This window comes from Lepidochelys olivacea (genome assembly GCF_965140295.1).
Source record: "Lepidochelys olivacea isolate rLepOli2 genome assembly, chromosome: 3".
Classification (NCBI taxonomy): Eukaryota; Metazoa; Chordata; order Testudines; family Cheloniidae; genus Lepidochelys; species Lepidochelys olivacea.
Window position 1 is genome coordinate 77,158,680 of NC_140413.1, and position 16,957 is coordinate 77,175,636.

Here is a 16,957-nt window from a genome sequence, read left to right on the forward strand (position 1 = left end):
TTACACTAGTGCAGCTACATCAGTGGAAAAATCCCAAGTGTAGACAAGCCCTAATATTACATGGTTTAGAGAAGAGATGAATAAGAGGAGCCATGAAAGAGCTGCATAAAGCAATGAATGGTATAGAGAAGGCTGTTCTGGTCCTCCTAGTTACCTTTTCTCTTAATACAAAGTAACATCCAATGAAATTAAAAGGCAACATATTTAAAAACTGATGGAAGGAAATGTTTAAATAAATATTAAATAAATATTATCCAGTGGAACTCATGACCACAAGATATTATTGAGGGAAAGAGTTTAGCGGGATTTTAAAAATATCAGAAAGTTATGTGAATAGTAAGAAAATTCACTGTTACACTACATTTGTAAAGAAAACAAACCTTCCTATTTAAAGAATACATGCCAATAACTAAATGGTGGTGAAGAAAATTTCTATGTATGGGTCATTTAATAATTGTCCATTATTAGATTTCTTACACCTTTCTCCAAAGAATCTGTTTTTGGCCAATGTCATAAATCACTGGACTATATGTATCATAAATGTGAGTATTATATTCTCATTGTATTTAATTTCTAGAGTTACCTGCAGCGACAGGATTGATAGGCGTGTCAGAAATTTACGTGCCCTTGCAACTTGTGGGCAAATAGATGGGTAGCATGAAGGCGTTAGTCATTGAAAGCTGAGGGTTTTGCATAATTGCTATTTGGTCATTGAGAAATAACTATGGATTGATTATGCAAATTATGCTACTTTGAATGGTTAATAATAGCCCTCTAGTCTAGTCTAGTAATAGAATCTGCACTTTGAAGGAGAAATAACCATAATATGCAAATTAGACACACTTAGCCAATCAATGTGCAAGAAACTGCATATGTGAGATATAATGTAAAATTGTGTGCTAATAAGAACATCTAATTGACTGAGACAATTCCATTTTACTATAATTTATGCTATTCTGTACTTTCACTGTGGTAAATTCTCCAAGGTTGTCACAAAATGGAAAATCTTTTAAGGACAATCTTTGAATGAATCAACAATAAAATCTGTCATTACTGAACATTCAATTTACATAAAGAGAAGTGATTTAAATTCCTCACTTCAATTTGTAGCTGTATGGAGAGAAAGTTTATCATCATATTAATGTTCCAACTGCAAAGTTGATTCTGTTTAGGTCCACATATGTACTAGGTTTCTATCCCTCTTTTTCTGATTAAGCGTATAGCATAAAATATTGGAGTTTGATTTTCAAAAATGTTTCAAATGGGTGAAGAAAAAATTGGACTAATGAAGTCTAATCCTTTCACAAGGTTAATAGAATGGACAGAGTCCATTAATTTCACCCAAAGCCAAGGATCTCCTTTCCTTGCTGATGAGATGTGGTCTTTATCTTGGTCTCCTACCTGCCAACTGTGATAAGTTAATCTCACATTATTATTTTTTTCACAGAACAGAACTCTTGGCCAATCTCTCTGGCCACAGCCACATAAATAAAGATTGACATGGAAGCACCTTGTGGCATGGTACAGTACCTGCTTGCAATCAACACAAAAACTAACTCAAAACACAAATTTCAAATCCCCAGAATATTTAGAAATGACTGGCTCTTAGTAAAATAAACAATGGACTGGAAACTTGGCATGTTGTGATATATTCATTTGGACTGCCCCTCTCATTTGTATATCCAGGCCTATTCATGAGCTATTTAACAAAGTGGCTACTATTCAGCATTCCCTGAACAATACCAGCTGCCAACATCCCCACCCTTCTAATCATGGGCTCAATTATGCTTTTTATCAATAAAATTAGGAACCCATCTTACAGATAACAGGAGAGATGGATTCAACAATTCAACAGACCAGGGAAACTAAAATAAATAATGTAATATTTACATATTTCCAATGCTATACCAAACATATTACTATATCAGGTATGACAGATTATTTAAAATTTGTTGCAGAAACATTTTCTTAATATCTATTTTATGCATGCTAAAGTATTGAGATGTTAAAGTCTGATATGGTGCCCCACAAAATTAGAAGAATGAAAAGTTCTTAGTTCATTTTTGGGGATTTATTTAAACATTTTGAATATTGTGGCAAACTTTTTATTGCTATTCAGCAATGGAAAGAGAGAGGTTAAACTATATCAGATACCTGGATACTTAAAATGAAAATGTGTTTTGATCTTAATTTCTCTCTCAGAAAAGGTAAAAATCAAATTAATATGGTTTAAATAGTCATGAGTTTTCAATAAGACTAATGACTTTTTATTATTGGACTTCGCAGGTGTAGTTTGACGGATTCTAAATTTGTTTACACAGCAGTAGCACATAATAGGCAATAAAATAAATGAGAATTTAAGTCTATTACATACTATCGAAGCCTGTTCATTTGGAAACATGACATCAGTGTGCATTTATATAATGCCTTTCATCCCAAAGAATCCCAAAGCACTCTACAAATCACGCATGCAGGAATTACTTCACTCATCATCCTGCAAACACCTGTTGGATGAAAAGCATTAGCTGTTTCACAGTGGAGAGGAAGGCTACAAAACAGCTCAGGACCAGAAGTGAAGAAGAAGAATATCGTCAACTGCAACTGCAGGGGGAATTCAGACACTGTGGACAAACTGTAAGCATCAAAACTGGAGTATATCCAGAACATTTCTCCTAGTGTGAAAAGTGACATGAGATCCTTAAGGACCACAAGTGGTTAGGACCTTGATTTTATGTCATTCAAAAAATGAAGCTCCTCTATGGCACAGTACTCTCCATTACTATACTGGGAATTAGCTTAGAAGGAAAAGCATGGTTTTGCATGAATCTGGAGTCCTCCTCCTGAAGCACCTGGGTTTTCCTTAGGTGCTTCTCAATGAAATACTGACCAGGCATGACTAGGGTTGCTAACTTTCTAATTGCACAAAATCAAACACCCTAGCCCAGTCCTGCCACTTCTCTGAGGCCTCTCTGAATCTAGAAAGAACACTGTGTGCATAAATGCAGGTGGAGGAGGGAGGAAATAAGAGCAGGCTGTTGATAGCTTCAACTTGCATCTGTAGTGTTCCATGTGTGGCACTCACAAACTGATGCAGGACTCCTGTTTCATAATTGCCTTTCAGTCTGGTCTGCTGTTCCCTCAACCACATTAGCAATGCCTACCAGACTCCACTCTGAAGTGGCCCCCACCAGCTCAGCGAATCTACCCTGTTAAGACTCTGGACTATCTGACTCACATCTCCACATTATTCTGTGTTCCCCATACAATTAGATCCTAATCTCCCCCACAAAACCATTCTGTAAGTATCCCTATCCCTTCCACTTCTGCATCCACTTGACTATTCCCCACCCACACCACCACTATGCACAGAGAACTCCAGGTCAGATTTGGCCCTTCTCCTTCAGCACCTGTTGAGAAAACACTGCATTCCATTTATCACATGCGCTGCTCTCCTGGCCAAGATTATTCAGGGATTCTGGCTCAAAGCAGCAATCTGTCCTTAAAAATTAATGTTGAGTTATAACTTGAAATGTAAGTTTTCATATTATGTCCCATCATTAGAGAACTGCTTCAGAAGTAAGGCGTATCAGTAACTGTTGACCTCAGGTAAGGAATGTTTTGTATAATCTAGACATCTTGCACATTAGTCAAATAATAACTGTATTATATCTATATCAACCTATGTAATCTATTTTGTATCCAAGAAACCTCTCTATAAAGGAGACTTATGTTGGAGCTTGATACTGCTGGATAGAAAACTTGCCAAATTAGATCCACTAATTAAATCATTTAAACATCAAAATCCAGTATTAGAATTCATTTCTTTAAAAAGTTCTCCTATGTTTACTCACTACACCAAATTAGCATTCGTGCGTGCAAATCCACAACCTGGTTTCTCTCAGTAGCCTTAATAAGCACAAAAACAAACTCATACGAGAAAAGACTTTCTGTATTTTCCATTTTCAAAATGCACTTGCAAAGGTTACTTAAGAAAGATGCAGGCTGAAGGCCTAGATGGAGAATATAGAACTAATAAAGAACTAAACTTGGAGTTAAGGCAACTTGTTATTTGACTATTTCCACTTCGAACATAGCAGTCCCCACTGCTTATAAGGAACTCAAATTAAAAATGCTGCCACGTACTATGGCGTTTGTTATGTGGTTCCACAAGTATTATGATCCTGCGTATGTCAGATGGTATTTATGAAATGGCAATAGTATAAGAACTAATCCTTTGTTCTCTACAATATTTTGGTTGGTGAACATATTATACTCAAAACAATGTTGAAGCAAAGGTGGAGATACATGGTTAGAACAACTCACAATGGATGGCATAACAGCTAGAGCAAGGAAAGATGACAATAATGGTCAAATACATCTTTCCCAATCTCCTCTAAAGAAGGTAAACATCACATAGAAACAGCTGATAGCTATTCCAACAATGACTAAGAAAATCAGCTGGTGATAGATTGCCTATAGGAAGCCGTACATAACATGACACTGTGATCACTAAAAAACATTATTAAAACACTAAAGAGAAATATATAAAGCAATTTGACCATCTGATCTTTTAATTTAGGGATACTGAGTTAGCAATTTTGATTAGGCCATCTTAATAATATGACTTTTTAATTGTTTCTGAAACTTAAAGTCTAAGTTATCTACCAGCAGATGTTTTCATATTTAGAGAAATGTTGTGAACCATTTGCATGTGCCTTTCTTTCCTAGGACTGAGTCTGTATTAGCCTGATTGTCAGACATGCTGAGTATTCTGGACTCTAATTATAAACAATGGGAACTCAGTTACATTACTTTTTCATTTTACACTCACCTAGGGTTCATGATAAGACGACGGAAGAAGTAAGTCCAGGTGATGTAATCCATCGCATCCTGCTTGGAAGTAATAGTTCCAGCAGCAATTTCAGCATTCAAGTGATCAGAGAGCACTTCCAACAAACTAAAGGACATGATGGAAAAAGGCATCAGTTAACTTTATAAAAATTGTATTTTGTGGAGTTGTACATAACCAACACACACAGCCCTTGTCTATAAAAAACAAAAATACCTTTTTAAAAAGAGTTTAACATTTTTAATCTAAAAATATTTTTTTCCCATAGGGGTGGGGTGGGAAATGCTCTTGTAATGTCACAATCATCATTATATGTTAGAGCAACCATCTCATGCGAATGGGATGCAACTTGTGCATCCCAAAGGGCTGTAACTCAATTAGTTGACAATTAAATCCAAAACGCAGTACTCTTCGGACATGTTTGGAATGGGATGGAATTGTAGCCGTCTGGAATAATTTATGGATACTGCATGTTTACCTTGTTGTTGGGATGTTTACTGTATGAATATATTGGTTTAGTTTAATAGCAGGCAGTAAGGAAACCCAAGCGGGCATGGAAATAATGGCTCAAGATAAGCAATCCCTGAAGCAAACACTTGAGGATTGTTAAGAGACAATGCCCAAATGTTAAGGTTTGAAGATTTTACTTTCTCTGGAGCCAAACTGCAAAACTAGTTTTGGCTGGAAGGGGTAAAGCCCAGGAATGTAGCAGAAGAAAAGAGTGTTCACAGTTTAAAAAGGATCTCTCTCTCTCTTAAGTGAAGGAGGAGTTGTTTGGGGTAGCCAGCCAGAAACACAGGCACCTGGTTCCGGGGTCTGAAGAAGTTAGGCCTGCCTAGATTACCATCGGGGGATAATAAACCTTTAGGTGACAGATGTTTGTAATCTGTTTATTGCTTTAAAATTCTTTTCCTCTACATATTTTGTTCCTACTGTTAAAATAAACAACACTTTGGTTTTATAAAGGCTGTTTTGTAACTGTACATCACTGACTATAGACTCCCAAAGGGAAGAACCACAGATGTCTGAACTCAGTTGGACCTGCTGGATAAACATGGTTGATACCCAGTGTATGTCTACACTGCACACTAAGCCCAAGCTCTCACTCCGGTTGAGCCCAAGTCCCCGTTCTGTACACACATAAAGATCAGTCTGAATTAGGTCAGCAAGAACTCAGGCCCAGATCCTAGGACCCTGCTAAGGAGATGGATAAGAGCCAGAGTCCTGCTGTCACTTGGGCTTAAGCCCTGTTATTTTGCATGTGGATGCAGGTCAAGCTGCAGCCCCGAGTCAGAAGGTCTGCATAGTGCTGTATGGACATGTTAGCAAAACTGTGAAACCCAGGTCCAGCAACTGTAAATCCAAGTGTACAGTGCAGTATGGATGCTCAATCATGGGTTTGGGAACACCAAATCCACATGCCGGAATTCAACAGGCCCAGGTTTACAATGCAGCGTAGACACTCCTATGGAGTATTGTAGGAAAAGGCCCGATCTAAGATAGGGAAAGCTGGCTTGCAATTCCACCTTGGGAGAGGTAAAGACATGAGGCCTGACACCTGAGGAGGAGTGCTCTGAGAGACCAGGCAGGGGACAAAAGTGCAGCTATTCCTGTAATCGTGACATGGAAATATCAATTTATTTTTAAAATGTTTACTGAAAATGTAATGGTAAATGCAACCAAAAGGGAATAAAATATAAGGTTAATAAATCTTGTTTTTGGTATAGAGAAGGAGGGAAGGAGTTCCAAAGCTAAGGAAGCTTCAGGAAAAAAAACAAAAACACGCCAATGGCAACCTCTCTTTTAAACCAGAGGGCCTCTTACTCAAAAGCCTTTGATGATCATTACCAGAGACCAAGATGTAATGATATATAATGTAATGATGTATAAGTAGGGGCATAGCGAGCAGATCGAGGGACGTGATCGTTCCCCTCTATTCGACATTGGTGAGGCCTCATCTGGAGTACTGTGTCCAGTTTTGGGCCCCACACTTCAAGAAGGATGTGGATAAATTGGAGAGAGTCCAGCGAAGGGCAACAAAAATGATTAGGGGACTGGAACACATGACTTATGAGGAGAGGCTGAGGGAGCTGGGATTGTTTAGCCTGCAGAAGAGAAGAATGAGGGGGGATTTGATAGCTGCTTTCAACTACCTGAAAGGGGGTTCCAAAGAGGATGGCTCTAGACTGTTCTCAATGGTAGCAGATGACAGAACGAGGAGTAATGGTCTCAAGTTGCAGTGGGGGAGGTTTAGGTTGGATATTAGGAAAAACTTTTTCACTAAGAGGGTGGTGAAACACTGGAATGCGTTACCTAGGGAGGTGGTAGAATCTCCTTCCTTAGAGGTTTTTAAGGTCAGGCTTGACAAAGCCCTGGCTGGGATGATTTAACTGGGAATTGGTCCTGCTTTGAGCAGGGGGTTGGACTAGATGACCTTCTGGGGTCCCTTCCAACCCTGATATTCTATGATTCTATGATTCTATGTGTCTCAACTAATCAGAGATTTATAAGATTAAGGTCAACATCTAAGTGTCTGTCTGGAAATTTATCAGCATATTATCTGTTTATATTAAATAGCACCACAAAGAACATTTATAATATTTCAATGAAAAAATTAGGATCATCATTTGTGTATTTGATTAAGAGAATGTTTCTATTTTTAGAGATACTACTTGGGAATCACGTAGAAAGGCTTCCTCATTTATTGCCAAAATCATATGGTCTGGGTAAAAAATTTGCATTTTAATACCCTTTTAATACTTTTCTATGCATTTTTCCTAGTGTGCCAAACACTGAGCATATAAGTATTTGAAACAAAGCACATCTGAGGGTAATGTTTGATTGATTAAAGGTTTATAAACCCTAGCTGTTTCTTAAGAAAAAAAGGGTACATGATTGTCTGTGATAGAGGGGATTATACTAGCTACCATTATATTTACTTACATTGAATTGACTAACAAATGATAGCTCATGGATTAACTAGTGAGGTTTGGAGAGAATCCAAAATATTGCTTTGTTTTCCTATTTTTCAAAAATCTTGCAGCTCCCACTTTGAAAGAAGTATTAGCAACTGTTTACAAGATACATTTCCCTTTGAGCTTGATGTCTCTGTATCTTTTAACAGGTCTAGAATGGTATGAAAATGCCATGTGAAAAGTATTAAGCTTTATCTGATTTTTCTTCCTACTAAACACTTTTGTGATCATATTTTCTGTTGGAGTTGTCGAGAGCATAAATTATTATTCTACATTCTCTTTCAAAACAGCCTCTCCCTCATCTGAGAAAGCACCCAGAAGCAGAGTAACATTGATCTAGGGATGCACTAAACACTTGGAAGGACTACTGTCTTTAGAGGTCCCAATATTTTGATGCATCTATGTCCCATTTCATCTACTTCACAACTGCTGTATGCACTTTTATCTGGTTTTTTTCCCCTGTCAAACTTCACCTTGATTCAACTGGAAAAGGTTCATAAAGAAACTTTTTGTAGAAGTCTTTCTTAATATCATGGACTAAAATCACAGCTTTGCCTTGGTCATCAAACTGTGGTCTACCAGCACGTCCCATCATCTGAAGTACATCTACAAAACAGATAATAAATACATTTATTTCAATATAATTTACAGTATAGGATATGTTGTTTCTCTATAACCCATTTACCCATCCTTGTTTGTTACTCCCACTGGCTAAATCTTGACTAAAATCATATTGAAAATTCTTTGTGGCAGGGACCAACCACAATGGAAATCTTACTGAGGCCTCAAATACAAATAATAATTACACATGAAAAACTATGGTAACGAATGTTATTTGGGTTGCAAAGACAAGCACTTTAAAGTTACAAAATGCTAGATTTACGGTGCCTGTGCAATAGTAATTTGGCCTGCTTGTGTATCCAACCTGTGCACTGACTGAGGTAGAGGTCCTGGGGGAAAAAACAGTTATGTGTTTATGTAATTAAAGACCATAATGAATTTGCACAAGAGGGCTCATTTAAGGACTCACAGGCATCCATAGATTTAGCAGCTCCTAATTTTCCAGCATTTGACATTGCAAATGACTTTGCAAATGCTCCCACAGTATTCTTGCCAGCAAGTTAAAGAAGTATGAGCTGGATGAATGGACTATAAGATGGACAAAAAGCTGGCTACATTGTCAGGCTCAAAGCGTAGTGATCAATGGCTCCATGTCTAGCTGGCAGCTGGTATCAAGCGGAGTGCCCCAAGGGTCGGTCCTGGGGCTGGTTTTGTTCAATATCTTCATTAATGATCTGGAGGATGGCATGGATTGCAACCTCTGCAAGTTTGCAGATGACACTAAACTGGAAGGAGTAGGATACAGAGGGACCTAGACAAATTAGAGGATTGGGCCAAAAGAAATCCGAGGCGGTTCAACAAGGACAAGTGCAGAGTCCTGCATTTAGGATGGAAGAATCCCATGCACTGCTGCAGACGAGGGACCAAGCGGCTAGGCAGCAGTTCTGTAGAAAAGGACCTAGCGGTTTCAGTGGAGGAGAAGCTGGATATGGGTTAACAGTGTGCCGTTGTTGCCAAGACGGCTCACGGCATTTTGGGCTGTAAAGTAGGGGCATTGCCAGCATATCAAGGGACGTGATCGTTCCCCTCTATTCGACAATGGTGAGGGCTCATCTGGAGTACTGTGTCCAGTTTTGGGCCCCACACAAGAAGGATGTGGAAAAATTGGAAAGAGTCCAGCAGAGGGCAATAAAAATGCTTAGGGGGCTGGAGCACATGACTTATGAAGAGAGGCTGAGGGAATTGGGACTGTTTAGTCTGTGGAAGAGAAGAATGAGGGGGGGATTTGATTGCTGCTTTCAACTACCTGAAAGAGGGTCCAAAGAGGATGGCGCTAGACTGTTCTCAGTGGTACCAGATGACAGAACAAGGAGTAATGGTCTCAAGTTGCAGTGGAGGAGGTTTACGTTGGCTATTAGGAAAAACGTTTTCACTAGGAGGATGGTGAAGCACTGGAATGGGTTACCTAGTGAGGTGGTGGATTCTCCTTCCTTAATGACAGGTTTCAGAGTAGCAGCCATGTTAGCCTGTATTCACAAAAAAAAAAAAGGAGTACTAGTGGCACCTTAGAGACTAACCAATTTATAAGAGCATAAGCTTTCATGAGCTACAGCTCACTTCATCAGATGCGTAACCAATTTATTTGGGCATAAGCTTTCGTGAGCTACAGCTCACTTCATTGGATGCATCCGATGAAGTGAGCTGTAGCTCACGAAAGCTTATGCTCAAATAAATTGGTTAGTCTCTAAGGTGCCACTAGTACTCCTTTTCTTTATCCTTCCTTAGAGGTTTTTAAGGTCAGGCTTGACAAATCCCTGGCTGGGATGATTTAGTTAGGGGCTTGACCTTGCTTTGAGCCGGGGGTTGGACTAGATGACCTCCTGAGGTCCCTTCCAACCCTGATATTCTATGAAATCTATGTTAACATTTTTTAACGTAATTTCCCAGAGTTGTGGGAACAACTACAGACTTCTATCATTTGAGCTTCAGGACTAGCTACATTAGCATGCCAGAATAGGGGAATGTTACCACATACTGATCTAAAGGGTGCTCAGAGGAGCCTCCCACACATAGTGAAAAAGGATGGTCAGTGGCTAGGGTACTAGCCTGGGCCTTGGGACATCTGGGTTTAATTCCCTGCTCTGCTGCAGTCTCTCTGTGACACCCGGGCCACGTCACTTAGCTTCTCTGTGCCTCAGTTACCCATCTGTAAGACAGAGATAAAAGCACTTCCCGACCTCACAGGGGTGTTGTGACAGATTTATGTTACCAATCTGCCCGGGGCGTCAGGTGATTCGGTTGAGGCCGCAGGATTTTTAGGGAGGAGATGATGGAGCACACCACATAACTGAGTTTTAAAGCTTTATTGATAAAATAATAAAATAACAGAGTGCTGGCCAGGGGGAGAGTGCTAGGCAGGTGGGGGGAGTGTCACTCAGAGGAAGGAAGAAAGCATTAGTGGCCCAAGCCCTAACCCACTTTCATACTCACACCCGCACTGTTCAAGGCTGGTCAAGCCTGGGCGTAACATAAGAAGAGGGGGAGGGGTGAACAGGATTTTTTGTCCTGTGAGCACAGGATGTTTAGGGTCCACTGTTGATTTATAACTTGTTGTGGTTCTCGGGAGGGTTTTTAAGTCTTGGGTTCTCTCAGGGGTGTACTTGTTTGGTGTCTTCCGTTTTTGGTGCTCTTTGTACTAGTCCAAAACCGGCTCGCTGCGGCCTCCTCGGCTTTCTCAAAACACACCGGCTCCAGAGACTTTGTTTTCCCTCCTGTTGGCCTTTATCGTTTTATTTATTTTTACTGTAATTTTTACAGCTCTGCTCCGCTTAGTTCTACTCTTTTTATGGCTGGCGGGGGGGTTGGGTTAGATGTGAATGTAACTGCCATTTTCTTGTCGAGGCCATGACCTTGGACCGGGGCCAGCGTCTTATCTTCAGATGGCGCTAGCTGAGGTGTCGAGTTAACCTGTTCTTTGCTTTCTTTCCCTCCCTCTTCGGCCTTTCTGCAACCTGCAAAGGAACTTTTCACCCACACTCACACCTTTAACCTTTCCCAGAATACGTTGCAATGCCTACAACAGCGTTAGCAACATACGGTGCTGATTTACCTTCCCAGGGAACCCCCTGAGTGGGGGCCGTGGGGGTGTGACAGTGTTGTTTGGATAAACACATTAAAGATTGCGAAGCCCTATGATATTATGATAATGTATAGGGCCAGATAAGTACCTGGGTAGAGCTGTCTCTTCCCCTGCCAGGAGGTGATAGCTCCTGCCTCTTGTGGGGTCCCCACAGAATAGATGGGGTGCTGGGGTGAAATACTAGGCATGGTGGGGGACATTATGGAAGACAGCCTGATTTTGTTCTCTCTGTTGCTTCCCCCATCTCCCTAGGAGTGGAGGGTGCTCTTGCTCCACGCCCAAAGGTGAGAAGGGCGCTGTGACGGTGGATCCCTGGGTCTTACAGGGGAGCCCAGTTCAATGCTCATTCTCTCTGTGTCTTCATCCTGGAAGTTGGAGGAATATCTGACCTCATGCCGGGAAATAGAACACTGGGGGCATATGCTAGGTTGGGGCGGGGGGGGGGCTTTCTGGCTTTCCCCCTCCCCATGCTCCGACTACAGCTGCTTGGTAGCTCCTCCTGTCGTCTTCTACCGCTGGTGAGTTGGTGCTGGCAAGCAGTGGGGTTTTTAGAACATTCAGTAGTTTTGTCAGGCTGCCAAAAACGTGGTGAGGAATGCAAGTGAGAGAAGGGACATTGTGATTTTTAACACTTTACAACTCAGCTAGATCTGCATGGAATTTCACAGGAAAAGAAAAGGCATCTTCTATCATCTGAGGCATTTCTCCCTGTGGACTATCAAAGAACTGCAAACAATAGAGATGTTGCTGTTTCTTAAAGAAAAGATCACAAGAATCCTTCATACTGGAAAGTATTAGACAATCTAAATACAGGGGTCACAACTAGCTCCCCCTATGATAAGAATTCAAGCAGGTACAGTAACATTCAAATGAAAAGACTCAAATACGTCCTTAAAATCCACTTCTGTTGTGATGTCTATAAAACACACTGATGGATACAGGTTGGGCTGGTGCCCAGTTGTGACTGCTATGAGCACTAAGGTTACCAAATTATACAAACACACCTGTCTTTGTTGTTACCTTGTCCCCTACCCCACCCCACTCTCTATGTTTGTTTATCCATTTGTTTGGGTCTCCGTACTAGCTAAGATTGCGAGTTCTCAAGAGCAAACACTGATTTTATTTTATTGAGTTGTATTACATCACATCCAATAGAGCCATGAGCTTTGTTTGGGGCCTCTAGCTTTTACCTCGATATGAATAATATAAATGAAACCAGAAAATAATTTTCAAGCATGAATTACTGTTTACCTTTTCTATATTTTCTGTTCTGTAGTCTCTATGAGCTATATAAACGACAACAATAATCTTTACGCAGTTTGTTCATTGTTAAAGACTGATGTTCAACTATAAAAAGAAATAGATTCCCAAATGGTATTTATGAATAGATGCCTACAAGGGAGAATGATGAAATATTTCCTGCTATTTGATAGTGCATTAAAATAGTGTACGATAGTGCATATGAAATTTACCAAAAGGCGTCAGGAAATGATTTTTGCCAATATCCACTGGAGAGCTAGCCAAACCCAACATTTTCTTTACTGACTATACACTGCCTGGACTGTTCTTAACTACTGGATTAAACTATTGAAATGTCAAAAGCAATCTAACTGGCTGAGTGAACGTCTTGTATCAGAGATTGGCCCACCTCATAACCTCTGATTTGTACTCTTTCCAGCCATGCTTAAATTCAGATGTGAACTTAGGCACTGCTATTATTTTCAAACTATGGGCCTATGAGTAAGTAAAATTGAAGGACCTCATTCTGCCCTGAATTGTACACTAGGCACCAAATTAAGTCCTAGAATAGGCAGGTAACTTGAATGGAGATGAATCAGTTTATACCACATCTGAATTTGTGCCATGCTCCTATGAGATGTTAAACAAAAGTCAAACAGGCAATCCTAAGGGCAGAACTGAAAGCGAGACAGGGGGTTGGTCTACATTACAAAGTTTTCCTGGCGTAACTATAGCGGCTGGCTAGGAGCGTGGACTCAGCGGACAGAGCTGCTGGTGTAGATGCAACTATGCAGACATAAGAGTGCTTTTGTCAGCATAACTAATGTCATTGATGGACGTGGTATTGCTATGCTGGTAGAAAAAACCTCCTTCTGATAGAATATGTTCAATCTCCTTAGGGGGCTCTGCTGGCAAAGCTATGCCAGCAAAGGCTCTGTGGATATGTCTACAATGAAAAGAAAAAACGCACTGCACCAAGTCTCAAAGCAAAGATCAACCAACTTGGGCTCACGGGGCTAAAAATAGTAGTGCAGACGTTCAGGCTTGGGTGGGAGCCCATGCTCTGAAACCCAGCAAGGGAGGAGGTTCATAGACTCCAGGCTCCAATCCGATCCCAAACATCTACACTGTTATTTTTAGCCCTGCAGCCTAAGTCCCGTGAGCCCGAGTCAATTAACCTGGGCTCTGAGACTTGGTCATGCAGATTCTTCTTTGTAGTGTAGACAAACCCTGTATCGCAGACAAGACCAGGGACATATGATAATTTGTGTTAAGTGCAAAGAACACACTGCTCATCAAACTGCTCATCAATCTCTTTCCCCACAACTCACAAATACCCTGAACACTATTTTATAGAAAGTTAAAACAGCAACAAAAAATACCTTTTCAAACCAGACCACATGAAAGCATTATTAGATCTTTTTAAAACTAGCCTTTTCCCATACCATAATTTTCTGTGAAATTACAGACAGGAAAATTAAATCTATCAAAAAAGGGGGAAAATGCTACTGGTACAGAATGTGGCATTTCCCTTGAAAGCTCATTCAAGAATCAACAGACCCACAATACCCAAAGCCTATTCGAGAATCCACTCACAATAAACTTAAGTGTGCAGCTATACTCTGAAAGGCAAGTCTATAAAAAAAGCTTAATGGGGCTCTGTGTTTATTGTGCCTCACTGATTCCATATTGATTTTGTTTAATTTATTTATTTACTTAAAAAAAAGGGTTTTCTAACTTCCAGTCCTTCAGACTCAGCTAGGGAGCTGAAAGACAAATTGGGTTCTTTCTTGCTCATTCTTCACAACTAGTATTAAAGAGAGGTATCACTATTCTTACAGCTGAGGAGGGCTAGATATGTTCTTATCCGGAGACTGTTAGTACTTTTGTTAGAGCAGCCAAAGAATGATACAAAGGACTCTCAAAAGTGTTAAGCATGCTGCTATAGCTGTACTCCCAGGTCATGCCAGAACTCAGAAGCAAGAGACTTTGCCTGGAAATTGATCCAAAGTTTCCTGCATAAGAGTGTAGAGCATTAACACTAAATTAAGCTCTACGATGGACTAGTTGGATGGGCATCCTCTATAATGTATTGAGTTCCAACTGTCTTCTATCAAAGTGACACTGCTTGGTTAAAAGAAACCAATCTCCACCTATGTTACAAATAACATTTAGATTATTCCCAGGAATGCATTTTTCTGGCCAAGCTTCAGATAGTTTAAAATCAAACTATCTTTCTTTAGTATAACAGATAAAATGGACTAGGAAACCTGTAATAATTTTAGCTAGTCCTGGCTCTCCAAGCTTAGCACCATTCAAATTAATGTTCTCCCTTGTCTGAACTTTTCAAAGTTGTTCCTGTCTTACTTCTCTGGAGCTTTCTAAAATGGTTGCAATACAGTTTATTTAGCTTTCACTATTTATGCTTTTGTTTACTTTTTAGCTTCACTGAGTTTGGCCAGTAAAATTATATTAGTTTGTTTATAGTCAAGATTAGTCAATTGGAATTTCAGATTCTCATGCATTAAGAGTGCTGCAATGTTTCGACCGCAAACACTGCAGAGGAATGCATAGTTGTTTAAAACCCTTTTTCGAGTGGATATTAACAAAATAAACTCATGGAAGCAATTTACTTTTCACACTTTTTTTAAAAACTTATTTTATATAATTTATTTGCAGGCCAAATTTGATTTTACAGTGTTCCTTTAAAGTGTACTGTACATGTTAAAACTGTCCTTTGCTTTTAGTTTTTTTTTTTTTTAAATGGCCTCTTAGGAGGATACCAACTCAGTAGTTTTGCAAGAGAAAGGTTTCCACAAAAGGAAAAACGAATATATGAAAAACCTTTAACAAGTTCTCTCATGAATCACAGTTATACAACAAAAACACAACGAATAATCTATCCCAACATGTGTCCATTATAGATTTTTATAGGTTCAGTTCCTAAAACTATAAATTATTCAAGTTCATATTTGCATATGCTTGAAATGCATTTCAGCAATTAAGAATCTGTATGATTAACGTGAATACCTGTAATGGGATAATCCACATAACGCCTTGTTTTTCCATCATAAAATTCTGTTCCCTTAACAATTACTAAATGAGCTGGAAAATTTACACCCCAGGCTAATGTGCTTGTGGCAATAAGAACCTAAAACAGAAAGAAAGATTAATGTAACAAAGACACAACTTTTAAAACTGCATATAAATCTCATTTTGGTATTATTAAAAACACAAATTTACCTGAATTTTGCAATTCACAAATAGTTCTTCCACAGTTTTTCTGTCTCTTTCATGTAGGCCAGCATGGTGCATGCCTATTCCAAATGCAAGAGTCAGCTTCAGATTAGAATCTCTTACTGTCACTATAACATCATTCATCTGAAACATAGAGGATGGTTATGTGATTTAGAACAGTACTAAATATTCTTCTGAGAAGTTTTTAACATTTTAGCTTTCTTGTTATTGATAAATTACCTGTTTTCTATCAGCAACCACAATTTGCTATGCATTGTCTATATTCCCAGAGAGAATGCTGAAAGAATCCTGGTCTGTCTGGTATGTGCCCTGTCTGCCTGGCACAGTTTTCAATTATAAGTGCCAGTATCAGAAAGACAACCCTTTCAAGCCCTGTACTCGGGGTGCTGCTTACTTCGTCTTTCAGAACTAATTATTTCAGAACGAATTATTCAGAACGAATTATTATTATTATTCAGAACGAATTCAGAACATAATTATTAATTATGATGAAAATAAAACTGGGTCTAACTCAGATCCTAAGTAATCCATTTAGACATGCTCCCTCAACTCAATAAATTGTCATTTACACCATTTATTTCGCTATATTAGCCATTTTCAATGGTCAGTTTCCAATTCGTATGTTCCTATCCAGTCCAATTCAACTAATGTTTCAAATGAGATTTTGTAATTTATGGTACCAAATCCTACAGTAAATCCAAGCACACTGCAGCTACTACTTTTCTTTTATTCAACGATTTTGCAATTTTAGTCAAAAAAAAAAAAAGATCAGGTTTCTCTGGACAGATTTATTGTATACAAATTCACGCTGCTTACTGCTCACGATTCCATTAACCTCTAGGGCTAGATTGTGAACCCCTTACTTGCCTAGATGATTAATTAAATACATGAATGAGCCTACTTACTTCACTGGGATTACTCTTATGAGTAACAGCT

At 39.3% G+C, this 16,957-nt stretch overlaps 1 protein-coding gene across 2 annotated transcripts in view; it reads right to left on the reverse strand.

Annotated features, from left to right (window-relative positions):
* Positions 1-16,957, reverse strand: part of ASCC3 (activating signal cointegrator 1 complex subunit 3) — a 519,828-nt gene that overhangs the window by 78,015 nt on the left and 424,856 nt on the right. For both annotated transcript variants that reach the window (XM_084624580.1, XM_084624579.1), the window contains exons 31-34: positions 16,007-16,144; positions 15,794-15,914; positions 8,298-8,430; positions 4,832-4,957 (exon numbers count right to left, since the gene is read on the reverse strand). In XM_084624580.1, the coding sequence (XP_084480706.1) occupies positions 4,832-4,957; positions 8,298-8,430; positions 15,794-15,914; positions 16,007-16,144 (518 nt within the window). The remainder of the gene's footprint in view (positions 1-4,831; positions 4,958-8,297; positions 8,431-15,793; positions 15,915-16,006; positions 16,145-16,957) is intronic.